The sequence below is a fragment of the Culicoides brevitarsis genome, chromosome 1 (genome assembly GCF_036172545.1).
Source record: "Culicoides brevitarsis isolate CSIRO-B50_1 chromosome 1, AGI_CSIRO_Cbre_v1, whole genome shotgun sequence".
Lineage (NCBI taxonomy): Eukaryota > Metazoa > Arthropoda > Insecta > Diptera > Ceratopogonidae > Culicoides > Culicoides brevitarsis.
In genome coordinates this window covers 39,440,621-39,464,645 of record NC_087085.1, presented here as the reverse complement: position 1 = coordinate 39,464,645, position 24,025 = coordinate 39,440,621, and the positions used below count along the sequence as shown (strand labels likewise).

At 27.0% G+C, this 24,025-nt stretch overlaps 3 protein-coding genes across 6 annotated transcripts in view; 1 reads left to right on the top strand and 2 right to left on the bottom strand.

The window, feature by feature from the left end:
- Positions 1 to 24,025, top strand: part of LOC134827135 (protein winged eye) — a 364,969-nt gene that overhangs the window by 147,554 nt on the left and 193,390 nt on the right. The gene's annotated exons all lie outside the window — the stretch shown is intronic.
- Positions 3,830 to 4,665, bottom strand: LOC134827438 (uncharacterized). The gene is made up of 2 exons (XM_063840067.1): positions 4,251 to 4,665; positions 3,830 to 4,192 (listed from the first exon to the last, which is right to left on the bottom strand). Exons 1-2 carry the CDS (start codon positions 4,634 to 4,636, stop codon positions 3,868 to 3,870), a joined length of 711 nt encoding a protein of 236 aa, XP_063696137.1. The 5' UTR covers positions 4,637 to 4,665; the 3' UTR covers positions 3,830 to 3,867.
- Positions 23,991 to 24,025, bottom strand: part of LOC134837820 (caspase-3-like) — a 1,249-nt gene continuing 1,214 nt past the window's right edge. Inside the window, exon 2 of the mRNA XM_063853210.1 lies at positions 23,991 to 23,995. Coding sequence (XP_063709280.1) covers positions 23,991 to 23,995 — 5 coding nt within the window. The remainder of the gene's footprint in view (positions 23,996 to 24,025) is intronic.

The window sequence follows — 24,025 nt, the reverse complement described above, 5'->3', positions numbered from 1 at the left end:
TTCATGGGTAATAAACAATGTGTGCCGAAAGATAAATATTGCTTTGGAAATGTTTTTCCAGCAAGTACTTGTTTGTTTATTCACTATTAATGTGGATGAGCAAAAAATGTTTTTTGATAACACTTTGCATGTAAACTTTTCGTGCTACTATTATAATAAATTTAGTTCAGTTCCGCATTTTGTACGCTTGATAAAGTTTTTCACTTGATTGGTTCCGAGAAAGGTTGTGCCATGGTAGTCCTTGTTTTATCTCCAGCAAAACACTTTATTGACGTTGTTTATTCAAATGAAGAACCTTTTCAAAAAAAAAATGTAAGAAGTGAAATAAAAAACAATAGAACAAAAAGTGCTTCAAAGAGACAAGTAAAGCCACTTACCTGAATGATGCATTCCCTCCAATACATTTTTTATCATTTTTTAACACACTTCCCTGTAGTACAAAAAAAAATACTCCTCGAAAAATTGCTCAAGATATGAACAAATAAACTGTGCATGCGAAATGTGAACTTTTTTTGTTGTCATCATCATCAAAGTGTTTATGTTGTTATTGTCGTCGCTTTCGTTGCCATATGGAAGAAAATACTTTTTTTTCCTTTTAAGAGGAACGCACTTGACTTTCTTTATATTAGTTTTTGACTAATGACGCATAAACACAAAACCGGAAATAAAAATGAATAAATCTTTTACAGTTTTCTACAAAAGTAGAGAAAATTGCACCGAACAAAAAAAAACTTTTATTTTTATCAAGGCTTTTGTTAAAGTTAAAAAGAAACATTTAATGTGAATTTTTTTTTGTTGCTATTTATTATTTAGGAAAAGTCTTGCTTTGACATCAGAGTAATTTATTTTTCCTTTGAAGCAAAAAAAAAACTAAAACATATTGCATACCTTTTTCAATTAAAACTTTTTCTTCCCAACGGTAATTTTTAATTTAGTTCCAGGGAAGGAAATTAAGATTTCAAAGGCGTCTTCTTAAAGTGAAAAAAAAAATAAATACATTTTATTATTTTTTTTCTCCTTGCTTTTTCTTTGGAATCATTGGAGAGAAAGGTACTCAAGTTGGACACATGATTTATGTCCCAAAAAAAAGGCAAGAACACTTCCTTGGAATACTTTATTCCTCTGGTTAGCATAAATAAAATGTAATAGCATTGCCATAATAATAGAAAAGAAAAAAAAAGTAGAACAAAAAATTATTCTTTTTCTTACCTTGAATACGAAATTCGAACAAAAGGCAAACAATGGAGGCAATTTATACGCTCAATTACGGAAATATTGTAAATTATTATGATGTAATGTTTTATTTTTATTGCTTCTCATAAGTAGGTAGGTAATTAAGTGCTCGAGATATGTCCAATGGTCAATCGTTTCTCAGGGAGAATTTTCAGACCTTTTTACGGATCATTTTAAAGCTTACATTAAATAAATTGCGAGACCATTTTTGTAATGAAAAAATGTGTTTTGTCTTGGATTAAAAGATGTTTTTAAAAAATAAATGTACATTTTACGCAAATTTCTTTATTAATTGGGTTATAAGCGATATAAATTCAACCCAGATTAAAGGGGTCCAGAATTGGATTTAAAAATTTCAATTTTATAAGAATTTTATGTTTCGCAATTTTTTCAAAAAAAAAAAAAAAAAAAAAAAAATTTTAATAGCAGCAAAAAAGAAAAAAATATTTTTTAAAAATTAAATTATGTTTAAAAAAGTTTTTTATATTCATAAATTTAAAAAAAAAATTAAAAAACTTACCAATTTTTTCTTGTATTTTCAGCCAATTATACCCAAATTGATTTGAAATTCCTTGAATAAACCTGAAAATAAAAATAAATTAAAAATTTTATTTCGCGAAACTACAATTTCTTACAATTCAATAAGAAACAAAAAAATACATAAAAATTCTGTTTATTTTCCTACAAATTAAATAAAATTTAAAAAGGGGTTCAAAATTCTTTTAATAAACATTCAATTTCGGATTAGTAGACATAACAAAATACAGTGTTTATAATTAAAAAAAAACGTTGATCAGGAGCGACCAAAAATAAAACAGAACCGAGCGTGAAACATAAATTACCAAAGTCCTAAAATAAATGTTTGGGAGTCATTAAATTTTTGTTTACATTAAATACAATTATTATTAAGAATCCCAAATGTACAAAGCGAAAATTTGAACGTTTAAAAAAAATGTCAAATCTTAATAAAAATAATAATAATAATTAAATTACAAAAAGGTCGCACAATTGTTGCTTTCCTGTTTGTTCTTCATCTTTTCAACGGTAATTGACAAAAAACTTTTTTTTCTTTTTTGGCACGAAAAATTACAAACAAAAAAAAACATAATCCGGATAGATACTTCGTTAAACATCACAAACCGTGAAAGTTTTTTAATTATAAATGGTCGTGGAAATGTTTTCTCATTTTTTTTATTGTTATTATTTGTATTCATATTTCGTCTTTTTTGTCAAAAAAAAAGTAATAAACACACTAATCCTTGTTGAATTGAATATGATTTTTTTTTAAATAAATTTTTCGCTTGCGGTTGGTAATAAAAAACTGTAAAAATATAAAAAAAAATACAATATAATTTTTATGAGTTGGAAACATGGCATTAAACAAAAAAAAAGTTCGTTTATTTCTGGCATTACTAAATAAATATACTGTAATATAATATAAATATATAAAAATAGTAATTCACTCTCAATATTAAACAAAATAAAATTTTTTGGCTCCGTTGTGTAATAAACTTGAAATTTTTTTAATATGTTTCTCTTTCTCTTGTGTTTATAAAAATCCGCGCCTTTTTCGTATGTTTTTGAAAAAAAAACTGTTCGAGAGAGAAATGGATATTAAATTAGATAAGAAAATGGGTTTATAACGGGCTAAATATATAAATTTATAACAAAAGTTTGTTTCGCGTGTATGCCTGAGATAATCTTCAAAAAATGATGATCTTTAATATATATAATGAAATGGAATTTTTACGACAAGAACGAATTTCATTTCCAACTAGTTAGGTTTAAAAAATTTTCATGCTCAAGACAAAAATCGCAATTTAAATATAAAATGTATATTAAGATACAAAGTGAAGTAAAGTCTAATTAAACAGCTTTCAAAAAGCATTTAATTTATGTAAATGAACTAAAATTAAATTGTTTTTCTCGATTACATTACAAATTTATTTTCATGAGTTTCGAGAAACGAAGAAGAGGAGAGACGAGAAGTTTGTAAAGAGAATGTAAATAAAACACGTTTAATTGTCGTCGTTCGTTATGTATGAAGCAAAAAGTAATATTGTCGTTGTCATAACACTGTTTACGATCAAAAGTTTTTAACAATAATGAGAAATAAGTTTTGTATACTTGACGAAGTGTGGTTTTTTCGTAGAAATTTTGTAAATAAATGAAGATATTGTGATTTCTTCATACTAATGAACCTGTAAACTTCGTTCTACCCAGCAACTCAAAATAAAATATTTTATTCAAACCCAAGATATTTTCATAAATTTTGAAATACAAAAAACTCTTATAGCAAAACTTAAGTTTTTGTATTTCAAAATTTATGAAAATTTTTAAGTCCAATTCTAACTTTTTTTTTTCTTTTAGAAGTTTTAAATATTAAAATTTAAAAAAAATACCTACTGGGTTTGCTAATAAAACTCGTACTGAAAAAATTGAAAATTTGCACTGGGATCAAGATTTTTTTACATTTGTATACTCCTCAAGGGTTGAAATTGGGTTGAAAAATATCAATTACAAATTTTTTTCTTATGAAAAAGCTTTATTCAAATTCAAAAAAGAATACTGCAGAGAGAAATCAGACAGAAGGAAATTTTAGATTTCCTACTGGGTCAAAAAATTATATTTTAATTAATTTCGAATTTCTTCAATTTTAGGTAAATTTTCCAATTGCACATTTTGTGAGACGATCCTTGAAACCGGCTGCTTCAATGGCGAACATTTTAAGACTTTTTCCAAATTCTCCAAGGTTCCCAAGCTCTCCATGCTTTTCAACTTTGAAAATGTAGGAAGCGCCATATTGATTGTTGGTTCATTCAAACGAAGTATCTTCGAAATTTCTTCGAGTTTTTCACGACAAACTGGATCAACGATTACTTTCCAATGTAGATTTGGGGCAAAATCTTTTAACTTGGCAAAGTCATGATAACTATGGAAGCCAAAACCATCAAAGTTGCTTAAAAATGAAAATTTTAACTTTTTTTTCAATACTTAAAAAAAATGTAAAAACTTACTACTTATACAAAAACTTTGCATCATCAAATACGATATAAGCTAAATTTCCTTCCGATAACTGCTTACGAACGAATCTCGGGAAAAACTCCTCCCGATTAACGAAATACATCAATGGCGTCGCATACAAAATCTGAATTTCACCATTCTCAAATTGATCTCTTATCCCATCTCGTATTTCATAATCTACTTCAGAGCTGTAACCAGCACAATTGATGCCTTTTTGTTTCAATAGTTCAACTTCCTTTTTGATTGTCTCGATATGCGGTGTAAAAACAATAGCTTGCTTCTGTTGACCGATCAATGGATTCACAAAAGCTTTAAATCTAGCTTCGTGATCTTCCATATCAGCCAGAAAATAAATTGTATCGCTTGGAATGGAATTCATAATTGAAACAACTTTCTTACGTAACACCTCTTAACTTGTAAAGGGACGAAATAAAACTAAACAAAAAAAGAGACATTTAATGCGTTTAAATAGTATCTTCAGGGTTATTTTTATCTTCAAGTGCAATAAATTTACGTTCAAAAAAGGTCAATACAAATCTGTATAAAACCGGTTTTTTGTGTGTGGGAAAAGAATTTTTATTGATTTTTGACACATTTTTTGTACTAAAATTGAAATTCAAAATGGCCGACATATTCTATAACCGGTTTGTGATGTGAGAAAAGAATTTTTAATAGTTTTCTGGAACATTCTATATTAAAATTTAATATGGCCGACATATTCTTAAACCGGTTTTATGTAAAAAAAAACTTTTTATTGATTTCTGGAACATTTTTTATTGAATTCTAAATTCAAAATGGCCGACATATTTGATCTATAAAATAAACGATTTTTATAAAATAAATTTAAAAAGTGATTTTTGTAGTTAAAATTATGAAAAATTTTAAAATTTCAATTTATATTCCAAATTCGGACCATGGATCTTAATTTGATCTTAAATATGAGACTTTAAGAGAAAAATTTCATATTTTTTAAGAAATGCAAAATATTTCCAGTTTGACTTGCTTATAAAAATAAAAATCTTGAATCCATATTTTTGCAATTAATTAAAAACTTTGTTAATGCAAATAAATAAATTTACGTCAGACACGAAAAAAAAATGTCAAACACAACAAAAAAAAAAGTTTTAACAACAAAAACAAAACAACCCACGAAAACACTTTCCACTCGGATAATTTTAATTTATTCTCCAACATGCTTTGCTCATTAAGAGTATGATTGATGATTTCTGTATTTTTGCATGACAATGCCGTGATCTCTGTTACAATGTTACTCTCTGATTATTTATATTTTTTTGCGTCATTCAATGCATCGTCGTTCATCAACTGCAGCAGCTCGAGTTGCATCCAATTTGAAACAAAATTTATTCACTTGACAGTTGAAGTAGATAATTCATAGAAGGGCATTGTTTTATTCATAACCTCACATCGTGTGTCGTCTAACATGTTACAGGTGTAAAGAGCAAAAAAGGAACAAATAAATAATCTTCGGTACACATCTCTTCTATTATTCTTCGACAGGTATTCAGGTAATTTTCGGCAATATTTCTCTTCAGTACGAGTACCTTCATATAATTAAAGCAGTGACAATGTTGTTCTTTCTTTAGTCTAGAAACAACAATGTCGACGACAACGAGGCTTGGGGTGAAAAGGGTTCCAAAAGTGAAATAAAATACAAGTCATTTATTCAAAAAAGGTAGGTAGGTAGCATGTTGGGAAAAATCTATGATTTTGTGTATACGAAAATTAAACGAAACAACAAGTCACAACAACAACAATAATAATAATGAAAATAATCGCGATTGTGTTCTAATTAAGAATTGGGACTATCTTGATCATGTTTTACATCGTTTAATTGTTCTTCGTCGTGTTAAATGTGTTTTGGTGAATGGGACTCGCATTTGTTCGTTTTCGACTTTCGACGTGAAACGAAATGAAATAAATGAGAGAGTGTGTTAGAAGTCACAGATGGATGGAGAGATTAAATGTTGATATAAAGTACATGGTTCGGTGTCAGAAAAATAAATAAATTTACACCTGAACAGACATAATCTTCGTGGTCGTCCGTAGCAGGTTAACCAAGAAATTCACTTGTTCGCACGTCAAATCCTTTAAATTTAAAGTGAGAACATGAACTTGAACATGTTTCGTGTCAAAGAGTTTCAGTGACGTAGTTGATTTGAAGTGACTTAAGCAGACAATTTCAATGAAAGTTTTAAGTTCAATGACTAATTAACAGATTTGGAAGATCCAAGGAAAAAGAAAGTGAAAAATTTTCAGATAACGTGAGATTTTTTTAACTAAAAGGTGAGTAAAGATAACTTTTGAAGTATTTTTAATGAACTTCGCATACATAATATTTTATATACTATATATTAAAGTTTTTAAACTATATTATACTAAATTTTATATTTATATTATATATATTTATGTATAATATACTAATATACGAATATCTATGTAACATATATACTGTTTTTGCCCAAAAATATTTTTTTGTCAATTTTTTAATTTTTTGAAAAGATTAATAATATATATTAAAAAACGAACTTAAAATGAAGATCTAAACATTATATACATTCTGTTTTTGACCAAAAATTATTTTTTTGTTAGATTTTTTCATTTTTTGAAATGATTTGTAATATATAGTATGCTCCTATTTTTGATATTTAGTGTTAAAAAATAAATAAAAAGTTAAAATACAAATTAAATGCATATAAAATATGAATAATACAAAATATATAATAATATATAGTATAAATACATTCATATGTGAATAATATTTTAAAAATTAATACTATATATTAAAAAACTAACTTAAAATTAAGATCTAAACATAATATACATTCTATTTTTGACCAAAAATAATTTTTTTGTAAGATTTTTTCATTTTTTGAAATGATTTGTAATATATAGTATACTCCTATTTTTGATATTTAGTGTTAAAAAATAAATAAAAAGTTAAATTACAAGTTAAATGCATATAAAATACGAATAATACAAAATATATAATAATATATAGTGTCGTATATATATATTTATAGTATATTATATATTATTTTATTATATATTGTATTATACAAAAATATATTAAAAGAGAGAAAATATTCAATTAAACTAACTCTATATATCCCTTCAAATAGAAAAACATTGACCATATAAGATGGATTAGAGACTCGATCTCTGTTCACATTTCCGTCACCATATACCTACAAAATAATCACTTGATTCACTGTTTCTCTCTCGGCAAAGCTTATCAGGTTTCATCACCGTGACAACTCACTTTTTCATTTTGCTCCTAAAATCATCAGGAAAAAAATAACAGTATCAAATGTTCCATTTCTCGGCAATAACTGTTGCAATAAGCACGCATCATTCCCATACATTCTCGTCATTCGTTATTTTGTCACATCCAACTTAAGCCTCTCAAATTACCTCAAAGCTGTAACACACAATTTTTTTCTTCTCTCTCCTATTATATTTTTATTATTATGTCTCGCTTTATCAATGAATGGCAAATTTCTTGTCAATAATAACAAGAAGACAACAAAACGTGTAGATAAGTCTTCTTCTTGCTATTTTTTGACGTAGCGAAGGGCCATACATTGTTGCCATGACTCTTGTTTTCGCTACAAGGCACTCCCATTCGGGAGACAATGGAAATACAATACGCACCAATTTCAAGTAGAAAACATAGAAAAAAAATGTTTACTTTCCATTATTTTTATTTCTGTCGTGTATGTTGTTATTGTTGATGTTCTTGTTCGTCGAACAAAATAATAAAAATACGAAGAGAATTGTGAAGGATCAAATTTAATGTGCACGAGGGTTTTTGTGATGGACTAAGGATTATTTTTGAAGAAGAAAAAAAGGAAAAATAATGAAAAAAATAATATTCGTCAAAAAAAGTAGAAAAAGACACGCAGTCCCCATCCACATCTCAGTAATTATGAAAATTTTTAACGTTAATTACTTGAAGTAATGGCCATTTTCTCAATTACTTTAATTCTCCGTAATCAAGAGAGAGACAGAATTTTGTCCTTGGGTCCTCTTTTATATTTTTAAGCAAACCACCTTATTGTTGTTATTATTTTATGACTCGTTCTGTAAAATAATTAACATAAAAGTTTGTTTGTGGCAACGAGGACGATACCCTTTGGCGTTTCTTTTTGATTAGCCAAAGTGCTTTGTCGGATATCTTCGTTGCGAAGCAATATTTTATTCAATTAGTTTTTTCTTCCTCCACAGGTTTTTCGTTAGAGAGACAATTTTGGTCGCCCACAAATTATCCAAACGCATGAGAAAGGGAAAAAAACTTTGGACATAAATAACAATTTTGGTCAAAAAAATGTCCAATAAGGGACATTAATTATACAACACGAAAAATGGAGCTTCTGAACCAAAAAAAAAATAATAAAGCGAAATTCGTTGTCAACCCTACAAAGTTATTGGCAACGGACTTACGAGATGACACATTAAGGCACGTAATTCGATGCTTGTGAGACATTTTGTAAACAAGTAGGATGTCTGAGAAACAATAGACTCACTCAGAAATCAAAGTTGATGATGATGTTTGTATGAAAGTTGTCACATAGATGAAAAAAAAAACTTCTAATATATATAAGCCCACAAGCCTATTTAATATATATTGAGCTAACAACAATTTCCTGTGCGTTTTCACACACGAGACATGAAAGTGAAGGAAAACATGACATCGCAACGATATATTTACGACGAGAAACACAAGAAGTTAATATAAAAAGTTTAAATCCCTTCTAAATCATCTTGAATATGTAATATCCTTCGTTCAGACGTTCAGCTTGTAATTCAAGTGTCTATCTCTTTACGTTCTTGCAATTGCTCGGAGTAGGAAAAAGTAAGAATTATATCAAAAACATAATAATAATACATACAAGTCTTTCTATGTAGAGCTACTGTCTAACAAATAAGATTTTTCATTTTGATTTGATCTTGATATATGAGTTTTGATAAAAAGTTTTTTGAGCATGTGAGATGTAAGAAAAGCGTATTAAATTGTAACAAGTCTGAAAAGGGAAAATTACTACCGGCAACACATTGGAATGGAATAAAAGGCGCATTAATAAATAATTTAGTTCGTCTTGAGTTTTAAGGCGTTGCGAAAGGAAAAAGTGCTTTTTACTTTTGGAAAAGGAATTATTCCTTAAGTACGTTTTTCCTTTCGTACAAATCTCGGAGCAAATTGAAGTTTTGGAGCTTAATCTTTGGATTTTTAAAACTTTAAAGTGTTTTTCTAAAAGAATTTTTCTTAACTGGGATAAATGGATCCCTCAGAACAGATAGTTGGCTGAATGTTGGGAATGTTCCTACTTACTGAACAAATTTTATGGATTCGAATTAAATTTAATTTAATTCATTTTTTATATCACGGCAATAGTACACTTCTTTTACATACCATCCACAATAATTTCAGTTCAAGTTGCTATATTGGCAAATGGATGCACTTCAATATTTGAATCATCAAGGTAGTTAAATATTTAGTTGCTCAGATCCTGGATTTTGACTCTGGATTTACGAATCCTTGATTTGAAATGCTTCTAAATGCTTAAAGAGCATCTTTTCATTCTCCAGAATTGTTTTCTTCAGAAGAGTTTTCAAACTATTACAACTCACTCAAAGGTTAGTCTTCTTTTCGACTTAAAGATGATCGATTTAAAATAAGGATCTCTGATGATAACTCGATTTCATCATTTAATTGAAAAAAATAAAGCATGAAGAGAATCTTCAGAGTTCTATCCATAAGATTGCAGAAAAACTTTAGTTCGAGCTTTGGATAAGATGGGGAATGACTAAATGGGTGATGATTCAAAAAAAAAAAAAACAAAAACAAAAATGGAACCTGAATAAACGTGGATGAAATTTAGAATTTAATGTTGAAGTCACAGATTTTCTTGTCTTTTTATGTACCTATTATTGAGAAATAGAAAAAAATACGTATTGATTTGTCTGTAGTTTCTCTCAAAGTGAAGAACTCTCACTTAAATTGTGACTTTTTAACATTATTAAAATTCTTTAAATGCTACTAGGGAAAATTCAAATTTTTAAGCGGATATTTCTTGTTCAAGCTTCTTGCCAAGATGAAATTTCATCTTTATCTTATTAAGTTTCAATCTTATTTTGTTATAACCGAAGATCTTTTTAACTATTTTTTTTTACTCTTAATGATTAAAATTTTTGTTTTCTTGGTTCTTGATGAGTTTACCTCAAATTAAGGAAAATTTAGGATTGCATCCAATAGAATACATTTTTAGAAGTCAACCTGAAAATAAAATTGGATTCAGATAAATTAGTTGAAAGAAGATTTAAAATCTTACCTTTGATAAAAATTATGATAATTTATAAATGCGCTCAGGTCCCGTAACCATAAAATCTTTCTTACCTTTGATTTGATAAAGACATATACCTATTATTCATAGTTTGTCTAATTTTAACTCTTTCATTAAAATTTCAAAGCTGTTATTTAAATCCGAAATAAAAAGCTAAATTTTCTTCAAACTAACACAAAAATTCTAATTTTGACAAAAAAATCCTTTAAACCTTAAATGATTTAATTCGCTTGTACGAAAAACCTCATAACAAATCCCCTTCGAAATTTTTCGGGGCAAAAGCAATCATGTCGTTTCGGTAAAGCAAACAATGAAAAAACTTTTATTTATTTCATTAGACAAGACACAAGATAGTGTTACCGAGTCTCTTTCTAATGAAATTACCGACATCAAAATCGATACAAGAGAGACTGTCACTTTTTAATAAAATTAAAAGCAAAGTCTTGTACTGTGATATCTCTACAGTGCCTCGTGTGTGCGTATGTGTTTCGTAATAAAACAAACGTTATGTGCGTTCTGCGACATCAAATAGACATCAGACGACGACGACGAAGGATAAACATATGTAAACTTATCACATAAAATGCGTTTACTTTTGTGAACGCAAGCCATGCCAAGGAAACATTTTGATAACACGATGCAAATAAAACATAAACAACGATTAAAAAACATAAAAACATCAAAGAAAGGCGAGGTCTTAATGGGACCTATGGGACGAAATATTTGATAAACAATGATAAGCATGAAATAGGGCGAATTTTTTCAATTTGACTTTTTTTTTCGAATTTAAAAAAAAAAATTAACTTCACATAAAATGGGTGTTTATGACATTTTTTTATCAGCAAAAAAATTAAATATTCTTGACAGTAAAAAAAAAAATTTTTTTTTTGACCAGCAAAAAAATTATAAAACAGAGTGAAACCTCATAAAAAGTCATGTTTTGCACACGACACAATAATTTGGCGTCCCAAAGTGCATCAAAAAGACCATAATGGTCATAAAATATATAAAAAAAAACATTCGAATTGAGTCATCAAACGAAATGTTCGGACATGAAAACTGAATATTTATCACATTTATATATTTTTTGCCACTTTTATTTCTCTCTCTTTTTTTTATTTATTTTTATTGCATTTCACTTTGAAGTATTTATTTTCGCATTGACATGACAATGATGTTGTCCGAAGCAGATTATTGGTTCAGCGTGTTGTAAACAATAGTTGACCTGATGAAATAATTTATGCGAATCCATTAATATTTTTTTTTTCGTTCTCGGCAAAATTCCATATTAATCATTAATATCTTCCTCCCCCGTTATTATTACCGCACAAATTTATTTTATCCCGCAAGAATAAATGACAAAATGTGGAAAAAAGGGACGACGTTACCATGGCAGATAAGCCTGAAACCCTGCATCAGCAGAAAATTTGTACGTTGAAAAAAGTTTTTTTTTTTTTTGAGAAATAAGTTGCTGCCATTTGCCATGTACTTGCCCTCGGCTCGAAATTTATCTAGAATCAACCTATTTATTTATCGTAAATTATTATAAAACGTATATAATTTATAAATAATTTTGAAGTGCCCGAGGCACAATGAAAACAGGAGGAGCGAGAATGTATGAAATAAATTGCACACACGCAAAAAAAAAATTGTATGAAAAGGAAACCTTGTAAGAAATTGCACAAAATTAATTTTAAAAGTAATTTCGATCAAACTGTGACGTTAGAAGGATTCGACGAAAATATTTCCACACATAAATCGTCGAGCAGAGCTAAATATAAATTACTTGGAAAATTCTTAATTAACACTCGACGAGGAATTTCATGCGTTTCCGATAAAAATCTATATAAAGAAAATATTTTCTAATAATAAATAAAATAATAATAATAGTTATGAGCAAATTTTTGTGCGTAGGTTAAGAGATTTTCCGAAGAAGGAATTTTTTCATGCAGAGTGAAGTGACGAAACATGTGCACACGGAATTCAACCAATTAAAATTAAATCCCCTGAATTTACGTTTCAGCAGGGAGTCGCACTTCCATTTTTAATTCAACTATTTTTTATTTTTTGTAGTTTTATGCCTGGCAGCAGGAAACGTATGACACACATACCGTAATTACGATTACTGTTTCTGTAAACAATTTCAACTGTGTGATAGTCAAACAATCACACCTCGATGGAAAAATAGTGCAATGAATATTGTTATTTGATTCTGATCCTTTTGTTTGCCATATTTTTTTTATATTTACAGAATGAAATGAACACAGAAGTTTCAAACTTGATACTGGTAATTTTTGTATCAAATAACAAATAATAATTGAATGTTGTGTCAGAAATTATTTTTTTGAAGATTTAAGATGTTTTTGAAGTTTTACGAGAATATTAAGATGCTTTTAGAATTATAGATAAGATATATATTTTTTTAAAAAAATCGAATGCTGTAACAAATGTTATGATAAAAATTTGAACAAAAAATACTACAAAAAAAATGATTTTCAAGGTACCTACCGCATTTCGATGTTATAAATCTACGCTTTTTTGCACTCCTCATTTCACAATTTCGTATCCTCAAGTCACATTTTCGTACTCTTCATGACCCTTTTGCAATTTCATATACTTTCAAAACAAAACCATGTCAAAGAATTCTTTTTTCAGTTTCAATTTTCTTTCAGTTTTGAGTTAAAAAATGATTAAAAATGATAAATTAGAGCCCTCTGACAAATTTCAATCCATTTGGAGCAAGATTTGACAAAAATAGCTTTGACACAGTTTTTGACACAGTTTTTTTGCTCTTGATTTAGTTTTCAAAACAAAACTATGTCAAAGAAAAAAATTTTTTTCAGTTTCAATTTTTTGGCAGTTTTGAGTTATAAAATTATTAAAAATGATAAATTAGAGCCCTCTGACAAATTTCTATCCATTTGGAGCAAGATTTGACAAAATTGCTTTGACACAGTTTTTGACACAGTTTTTTAAGCAAAACTATGCAAAGAAAAAATTTTTTTTCAGTTTCAATTTTTTGGCAGTTTTAGTTATAAAATGATTAAAAATGATAAATTAGAGCCCTCTGACAAATTTCAATCCATTTGGAGCAAGATTTGACAAAAAACAAAACTTATAGTTTTTAAAGCAACTATGTCAAAAAAAATTTTTTTTCAGTTTCAATTTTTTGGCAGTTTTGAGTTATAAAATGATTAAAAATGATAAATTAGAGCCCTCTGACAAATTTCAATCCATTTGGAGCAAGATTTGACAAAATAGCTTTGACACAGTTTTTGACACAGTTTTTTTGTCCTTGATTTAGTTTTTAAAGCAAAACTATGTCAAAGAAAAAATTTTTTTTCAGTTTCAATTTTTTGGCAGTTTTGAGTTATAAAATGATTAAAAATGATAAATTAGAGCCCTCTGACAAATTTCAATCCATTTGGAGCAAGATTTGACAAAATAGCTTTGACACAGTTTTTGACACAGTTTTTTTGTCCTTGATTTAGTTTTTAAAGCAAAACTATGTCAAAGAAAAAATTTTTTTTCAGTTTCAATTTTTTGGCAGTTTTGAGTTATAAAATGATTAAAAATGATAAATTAGAGCCCTCTGACAAATTTCTATCCATTTGGAGCAAGATTTGACAAAATAGCTTTGACACAGTTTTTGACACAGTTTTTTTGCTCTTGATTTAGTTTTTAAAGCAAAACTATGTCAAAGAAAAATTTTTTTTTCAGTTTCAATTTTTTGGCAGTTTTGAGTTATAAAATGATTAAAAATGATAAATTAGAGCCCTCTGACAAATTTCAATCCATTTGGAGCAAGATTTGACAAAATAGCTTTGACACAGTTTTTGACAGTTTTTTTGTCCTTGATTTAAACAAAATACAAAAGTTATAAAATGATTAAAAATGATTTCCATTTGGAGCGAGATTTGACAAAAATGGCTTTGACACAGTTTTTGACACAGTTTTTTTGTCCTTGATTTAGTTTTTAATTTTTTTTCAGTTTCAATTTTTTGGCAGTTTTGTTATCAAATTTAAAAATGATAAATTAGAGCCCTCTGACAAATTTTATTTTGGAGCAAGTTTGACAAATTTTTTGCAGTTTTTTTGTCCTTGATTTAGTTTTTAAAGCAAAACTGTGTCAAAGAAAAAATTTTTTTTCAGTTTTGAGTTATAAAATGATTAAAAATGATAAATTAGAGCCCTCTGACAAATTTCAATCCATTTGGAGCAAGATTTGACAAAATTGACAATTTTTTGGCAGTTTTTTTGTCATTTGATTTAGTTTTTGAAATCAAAATCAAAACCATGTCAAAGGATTTTTTTTCAATTTCATTTTTTTATGCCCTTATTTTCAATTATTTTTTTTTATGAAAATAAATACTAAAAAAAATTTAACAGAAAAAATTGAAAAAAATCAAACCCAATGTTAAATTGACGAAATTTGTAAAAAAAAATATTTAATAAATATTTCTGTTTAAAAAAATATCCTTTCAGCCCTTCTTAATATTACCACTATTTATTTTTTTTTAACAAAAAATTCATAAAAATTATTTTTATATTATTTTAAACAGAAATATTTTTTTTACGAATTTTGTCAATTCAACATTGGGTTTGTTTTTTTTCAATTTTTTTCTGCTAAATTTAATTTTTTTTAATTTTTAAATTTTTTTAATATTTATTTTATATTTTATTTTGTTTTTTTTTTGTATAATTTTTTATTTTTTTGTAATTTTTTTTTATTTATTTTTTGGAATGAAATTTATATCATTTTTCTAAGATTTTTTTTTACAAATTTTTAAATTTCTTTACATATTTTTTTTTAATATGAGTAGCTGAGTTGAGGATTTTGGTCAATGAAGAATTCTGCTTTCTGAATCATGAGAAGATTTAAAGCAAAAATACTTACAAACTAAGCTTAAATATCAATAACTAAAAGAAATTCAAAAATAAAAAAATATCAGTCTGTGAAATAACTAAAGTCGTTATCGAGTCATAAATGTTCATAACTCGATTTAAACTCATCTTCATCGGATGTTTACATTTTTGAGCTCTATAGTCAGTATTAGATATTTGCGAAGAACACTATCCAGACATCCAACGATGCTCTGTTAAACGATTCTATCCATGGGAAATTTATCGATAATTTTTCGCTTATCAATATTTTTTTTCTCATTGATTAAAAGTTTTACTTCACATCAAGCAATCGTAGAACGAACTTCCACACTAATTACATTAAGTTCATTCAGTCAAAATGAACGAAGGTAGACGAAGATTTAGCAATAATAAAACATTAATTTCAATAATTGGAAATGTGTGTGATGTGATGTCTGCCTGTGTATTTTTTCTCAATGTTTATTTATTTTTTGTTTTCGTTTCAACTAACCATGTTTATATTTCATTTCCATTCATATCTCTGATGTCCAGTGAGCGATGTTTACTCTGTTGGTGTGTCGTTATGATTACATTTTTATTTATTATTATTATTAGGTATGGAACAAGTCCATCAATGACTGATGATGGAAGGGGAGCTGAACCACGACAAAAAAATTGACATATTTCATGGCAGCAGATTTGTTTGTGCTAGTTATGATTAAGTGCTTGTACGATTGATAATTATATCGTCACAAAAAAAAGCCAGCCGATAAACATCAAAGGTAGATTAACGGAGGGTTACAAATGTTAATATATGATGATAATCAGAAAAACACTCAATTTGTATGAAGTGACTGTTAAATCTTAATTACAGAAGGTAGTTAAGGAAATTTTTATGATTTATTGGATAGCGAAGTAATCTTCTTCCTCTTCAGATTCAGAATCGACATGATAAGCAGAACTGCGATTAAGAACGACTTTTCTTAAGGTATCAGCAAGATCGTTATCGGATTTTGGTTGGATTTTTTGAGGCTTCTTGAGGATTAGTTGGTTATTTGGAACAGGAACGCTTGGATTCTGAAACAAAAAAGTTAAAAAAATATTTTTTTAAAAAATTTTTTAAGAAAAAATAATTTTTTTTAAGAAAAAAAAAAATTTTTTTAAGGTTAAAATAAATTTTGTACTTACAATATGCTTTAAACCAGCAGTTTGTGGCAGATTTGGCTTCAAAAAAGGTGCTGGTTTGTTCTTTGGAGCTTCTGGTTTGGGATTTGGCAAAGTTGGTAAAACTTTTGGCTTGATATCTGGCTTGACAAGAGGTTCAGGTTTTGTTAAAACATTAATTTTTGATGGAATATTCGGCTTAGGAGACAGTATTGGAGACTTTTCTACTTCATTAGTTGAAGTTAATGGTAATTTTGGTAAAATTTGATCATTTTTAAAATTTTTCAAAGGCTTTGGACTCAAAAGAGGAGGTTTTTCAACTTCTCCTGTTGGTTTTATCAAAGGTTTAGGTAAAATTGGTTCTATTTTTGCACTCAATATTGGGTTTGGACTCAAATTTATACCTTCAGTTGTTGGTCTAATTGAAAAATTTGAAGGATTTGGTAGAATTTTTTGACTATTTGAAGTTGAAATCAGAGGCTTTGGTGAATTCGGTTCAAATTTTAAAGGTCTTTGACTCAAATTTTCTTCTTGCATTGGTGAACTCATTTGAAACTTCAAATTATTTTTTTCAGTTTTTGGGCTAAGTGTTGGTTTTTGACTCCAATTTAACGGTTTTGAAACATTTTCTTCTTCTAAACTTGATTTCAGAACAGTTTGAGATAAAACTGACGAATTTGGATCCTCATCAAGAACTTTTAAGGGTTTTGGAGGCAAAAATTTTCGATTTTTTATCTCATTTAAAGCATTATTAGGCAACATCGGCATAGTTTTAGTTAAATCATCACACTTTTTATATCCGTTCTTATCAAGTTCAGTCACTTTTGCACTTCCTTCATTACTTTTACATATATTACCGTTATCGGAATGTGACCTAACAATGTGCTAAAAGTAAAATTATCAAAAAAATTACAAAGTTTCAAAGGAAGTTTGTAATAAAAATTACTCACCTTTTGATTATTTGTCAACTGAGGTACTTTTACTTGTTTTATCAAATTTTGCACTGCTTGAACTTCCATTCCTTCGATTGTTAGTCCTTCTGAATTGTAATAAGCATGCGTTTTATGCACAAAACTGCTGGGTAATGGACAACTTATGACATTTTTTCTTGCTTCATGTTTCTTTGCACGTTTTTCCTCCTCTTTAAGTCGAAGTTTTTCCTCTTTTTCAGAATTTTTCTTGTTTAAAGAGATCACTGAAGTATTTCTTTTCTTGCTAAAAGTTGGAAGAATTGATGGTTTTGAGTTTTCTTGATAACTGTCATAGTAAGGAGTTTCATAAACAGGCGTTTCCTCGCACACTTCAGCATAATTATCTTCATCCAAATCAGTAAAATTTTCCTTTTCAAGAGGATTCAAACCGCTCTGATACATCGCGTTAGAGTTTCAGTTAAAAACTAAATTTATAAAAAAAAATTAAAGTAAAGTACCTTTCAAGAGGATGTTTGCTTCCTTCGCGATATTCAAATCGCAACTAAAAAAAAATTCCAAGCGATAAAAACTTGAAGATTCCCTTTCAATACAAAGTAGGTGCGAAATAAAGGTGTCTGATTCCAATTTCCGCATCACACTTTTTGTGAGATTGCCTTGCACAAAACGACGAACAAAAGAGGGAATTAGCATTCCATTCATTTTCTTGCAGAGAATTCTTTAAGAAAACGAGAAGAAGATGAATATTCGGACTTGAATAAAGGATAAAAGGAGAGAAGATAAATGCACATAAGACAGGACATTGAATCCTTTTTTGTATGTGAAACGCAATAAATTTAAAATGAAATAAGTGTGGAATTCCTCAGCTGAATTCCATTGACCAACCTTGTATATTAGATCAGGTTACGGACCTAATAATGACGCTAAAAGGGTCTATTTAAGAAAATTTTCTTTTCAGTTTGCTTGGTTTGAATTAGTTGGAATAGAAATTAGATGAATTTTGTTTTTAATTTTTTACTCCATTTTATCTCGAATTGAATTTTTCCTCATAGCTCGATGAATATTTCTGAAAAAAAATATTAAAAATTTCAATTCAATTTAATTTAATTTCTTAAACTTTAATTTTACCTTTAAACTCTTAATTTTTTGTTTTTTAAAGTTTTTTCTTAAATTGCTCCAAGTTCCTAAATTTTTGAAAAAATATTAAAAAAAAATTGAAAAAGTATGCAATCAACACTACACGCCATATTTAAGGATTTTTATTAGTTTTCTAAGATTTTTTTTAAATTTCTCCGTTTATGAACTTTCTCTTAGCTAATTCTGATACATTTAGAAAAATTCGAAAGAGATTCGCAAAACATATTTTGAGATATTGCGTTACAAAATTTGTATGGATATTTATCTTTTGAGTTGTTAAAGGTCCTTTTAAAAGTTTGTAACGCTATAACTCGATTTTTTTTTTACAAATATCAACTCAAATTTTTGTACAAAATCAATATTTCCTCCAAGAAGGTTTCTGTGCTTAAAATTTTGAAAAAAAGTTTAGAACTTTTAAGAAAATTGAAAAAATGTAATGTAAAGTTCATTGCATAACTCAAAAAAAATCATATTGATGTTCATTGCATATTTTAAGGGGTTTTAAGAGTAAAATTTCATCTTTTTCTCAATTCATATAGTAAAACAAAAAATCCTACTTCAACATTATAAAAAAAATATATGGGTTGGGCTTCCTTTAATGCACTTCCCAATGCATCGCAGCAAAAAGAATAAAAACAAAAGAACAAAAAATGCAGTAATTACCGTCAATCCAAAATGGCGAAATCTTTGCAAAAATTCATCGAAACGGAAAATTTCCTTCACTATTGTATTTTTACTTGTCCTTATAAAAAATGCACATTTTTATATTTATTTGACGTCGTTGTCATTAAAGTTGTTAACGAATTAAAAATTAACAAACATGTCGTCAAGTTATTTACATCAAAAAAAAATATGAAACCTTGCTGATGTTTTTAAGTGAAAAAAAAAATAAATTATACACATCTTGTTGCACTCCACTCTGCTTGCATAATTTTTTTTTCAGTCGTCGTCCTTATCGCATGCATGTCGTCGTGCAAAAGGGATTGACAAAGCGGGAGTTCGTATATGAAAATTGCTTTTTATGCAAATAATAATGGAAGAAAAGCGTCGTATGAGAGGATTTTTTCATACATAAATTTCAAAAATGGCTCGTTAACGAGAGAGAAGCCGTCAGAGCGAGATGCAGCACGGAGTTAGGGAAGTACGCCATGTCATTTTAGAGTCGAGTTGAGACACATGTATACATAAAGTTAATTACTTCCAGCATTCAGGACACACATGAAGCGGCACAGCAGCGAACAATGTTCTGAAAAAAAAAATTGGATAAATTAGTTATTATATTAAATATTGATCGTTATCAAATAATAGCGAAACAAAGTGCATGAGGGTGAATTGTGTCCATTTTTACAACAATTTTTTTTTCTGGGTTCATCGAATAATTTGTTGTGTTTTGGGTAAAATGTTGTGACAAGCGAGCAAGGCAGCGGCGAGACATGAAAAATGGGAATGCAACAGTTCTCGAGCGTTAAACAAATGAGTTGATTGCGTGATTTGTATGATGGACAGTTTTGCCATATGGTGTCAAGGAGAAGGAAATGGCTTTGTAAATAATTGAAAGGAAGAAGAATTTTGGTTTAAAGGTAATTTTTAAGATTTTAACATATAATCGAAGTTAATACATAATTTTTTTTAATTATTTTTTTTACTTCATTTTTTTTTTGTTTTATTATTTTTATATTATATTATTATTTTTTGAAGATAAAATTAGACTGAAATATTTTAATCAACTAAATTTTTTATTAATAAAAATAATTTTTATAAAATTTAAAAAAAAAATATTTTAAGTGAAAAATAATTTAAGAAAAAACCAATAAGTTAATAAATAAATAATTTTAATTTAAAAAAACTTTAAGTAAAATTTTAATTTTTTGTTTAAATTATTTTATTTTATTATTTTTATTTATTAATTATTATTTGCTATTATTTTATTAATTTTAAATAAATATTTTCATCAACCAACCTTTTAATCATTAATTTTTTTAAAATTTAAAAAAAATATTTTAAATAAAAAATTAAAAAAAATAATTTAAGAATAAAATCAATATAAATATAAATATAGAGCAAATAAATAAATTTTAATAAAATTTTAATTTTTTTAAAAATTATTATTATTTAATTTTTATAAATTTAAAACTTGTTTTTTTTTAATTAATTAAAAATATTTTTTTAAATAATTTTTTTTTATCATAATGTATTATGATTTTTTTATTAATTTTTTACAAATATTTAAAATTATATTTTAATTATTTTAAATATTTTACATTTTTAATTTTAAAAAAAATATTTAAATTTTCTTATATTTTTAATTAAAAAAAAATATTAGTTTAAAAAAAAATTACAGAAAATGAAAATTTTAAAGTTAAAAAAAACTATTACAAAAGTTCAATTTAAACTGAATTTTTTTTCCCTTCAATTTTATGAAAGAACGAACACCAATTTTCATTAAATTTAAACGAAAGCAAAGCAAAATTGCTTTTTATATTCATAACTGACCATCTAACGAAAAAGAACGTATCAAAAATGATACAATTTAAAAAACATCAGACCACAGCAAAGCTTATGACTGAGCAAACACTATTTTTTTGTGGAATAAAGTTGTTAGAAGACATCGAGTTCTAATCGAGCTCATTTTCTTACCGAAAAAAATAAAAAATGCATTTTTATCATATTTTTGTCTCCAATTTTGACATAAAAACGAGTAAAAATGCACTTTTAGTCCTTTTAAAAAATTAATGTTGACCTTCTGAACAACAAAAAAATTTTTTTACAACTTTTTAAAAACTTTTTTGAATCATTCACACATGCATGCCGTCTTTTATTACACAATTTCCATGAGTTGAGCACATTATCATCTCACTACACACATCTCTCTGCGATGATTGTCCAAACAGACAAAACAAAAACTCATAAACAGGTGTTTACACATCCAGTTACGATCATAATTTTTTGATGAGTTTCGAAAATGTGTTTTATTGCATTTCTTGTCTGTCTATTGTTGTCTGATTTTTTGTGTTTAATATTTATTTTTTTTTTCATTCCACGGATGGCGGTAACTGACGAAGGCGGCAAAGTCCCTTTTTTAATAAATGCACGATTTTTTCAACGCTCGCTGGACAACTTTTTTTTTATGATGGTCATAATGTTTTTATTAGTGCGCGCGTTGTTTGAGCGTCTGGAATAAAACAAAAAAAAATTCCGAAAAAAAAAGTATAAAACGTAACCGATTTAATTTAAATAATCCGGGAATGGATTTGTTTTTATTACATTATTTCTACGTGTTACTCTTGCACTTCAGTAACTCTCCGGCGACGACGACGACGACGAAAAATTTAATCAAAATTTTTGACATGCGTCAAAATTGTGTTTTATATTCTTTTCTCCAGCCAGATTATTATTTCCCGTTACAGCCGATTTACTGCAAATGTGATTCATTTAGCGGAGAGAAGAACCGAATATCCTCTTTGCTGTCAAAAAATAAAAGACAAAAAAAAGACTGAAAAGTTGTAAGAAAATACACACATGTGTGCATCATTACCATGCGTAATTGTCCAAAAAGCAAATATTGGTTCGGCGTCGTTTGATATCACAACATATTTGAAAATTTATTCGTAAATCAAAAACATCTGACGATGATGAAAAATTCTCTCCGGAACATTTGCCATGAGAAATTGAATCAACACGTTGCAAGATTTATCTGGGAAAGGGGTTTCTTGAGAAATGTTTCTCTTGTCTTTGAAGAAAAGTGCCCAACAGGAAAAAAATGTTTTTTTTTAAATAAAAAAAATAATAATAAAAATAACTTAAAATTTTCATAGAAAGTTTCACATAATATTTATTTTACATTTTTATTTTTTTTATTATTTTTTTTTAATTTTTTTTCCAGCCAGATTTAATTCATTTTTTTTTTTTTTTTTTACTTTATTAATTTTTTAAAAATTTTTTCTAAACAATTTTTTTTTTTTTAATTTTTAAATTTTTAATTTTTATTTAAAAGCCAAAAAAAAATTTTAGGGTTTTTAAACAAAAATGACAAAAATTTTAATAAATTTTTAAAAGTTTCAAGTTTCATGGTAAATTACAAATTTTTAATTTTTTTAGAAAAAATATTTAAATATTTTTTTTTTAATTTTTTATTAAATTTAAGAAAATTATTAAAAATTATTTTTTTAATTAATTAAATTTAATTAAAATTCAACAATTAATTATTAATTTAATTTTATTTAAATTTTATCATTAGAAATTTTCCAAATTAAAAATAAAATGCGTTCACATTGCTTCGAGAAGCGTCTTACAAAACAAATTTTCCATTTTGGAAAATTTTATTTTTGTTTTTATTTATTTTTTTATTTTATTTATTTTAAAAATTTGTTAATTTATATTTAAAATTAAAAATAAAAATGAAGTTAAATTAATTATTTTTTTTTAATTTTCTCAAAAAAAAAAAAAAAAATAAAAATTTGGAAAAATTTCTTATGAAAATTTTAGAAGGTCTTAAAAAAACCTTTTTGTTCCACAGGGTATCTAAGAAAATCTTCTCACACAAAAACTAACATAAAATGGTCAGTTTATTAAGTTTACATGCAAACCACGAACTGCGGTTTTCATGGAAAATTATTCATTATTGATACGAACCTCCTTCAACCACCAACCGAACATTTACTCAAAAATTAAGACGCTACTAAAAAAGGGGAGCTCCATCAAGTTTTCCAAAGAAAGAAGGTAAACTTGCGGTTTTTATCCGTCTTACAATTTTACCCTTTTAAAGTAATTTTCCTTGAGTAACTTTTGACTTGATTCAATATTGAAAATTGACCAACATTTTCAATATTCGCGTTTTTTTTATGCACGTCTGGTTTGATTTTTTTTTTCATTTCGAGTTATGTTCAAGCAAATTGTATTTCCTTCTTATTACAAGCTTCAATTCACTTGATTCCAATTTTTTGTTCGCCTCTTGTTTGTTCTACTACAAAAAAAAAAGTGTACTTCCTTATCGAGCAGATTAGTTTTTAATTTCCTGTTCACGAGAGAAAGAGACACAGAGAAAAAGAGGAAAAATTGTTCAACAAAATAAAGAAAAATAATTTAAATTACTTCAAACTGTGCGCTGTCTCGCTTTTTTTCTGTTAGTTAAGTTACGTTGATGGAAATGTGACGAAATGTTTTGTAATAAAAAAAAAGTTTTTAATTTTTTTCTATTTTTTCCATAAAAACGTCAATCTTGTTTGCAATTAATTATGAATTTCATTTGATGGAAAAAATGTTAAAGATTTTTTATTTGTTATGCTAAAGTTAATTTTGAGGATTGTATTAAAA

Excerpts from the sequence above, each read along its gene's own strand:
- LOC134827438 (XM_063840067.1), bottom strand. The coding sequence starts at position 4,636 with ATGAATTCCATTCCAAGCGATACAATTTATTTTCTGGCTGATATGGAA. Across the intron at positions 4,193-4,250 it reads GCAAAGTTTTTGTATAAGTA|CAACTTTGATGGTTTTGGCT; the intron begins GTAAGTTTTTAC and ends TTCATTTTTAAG.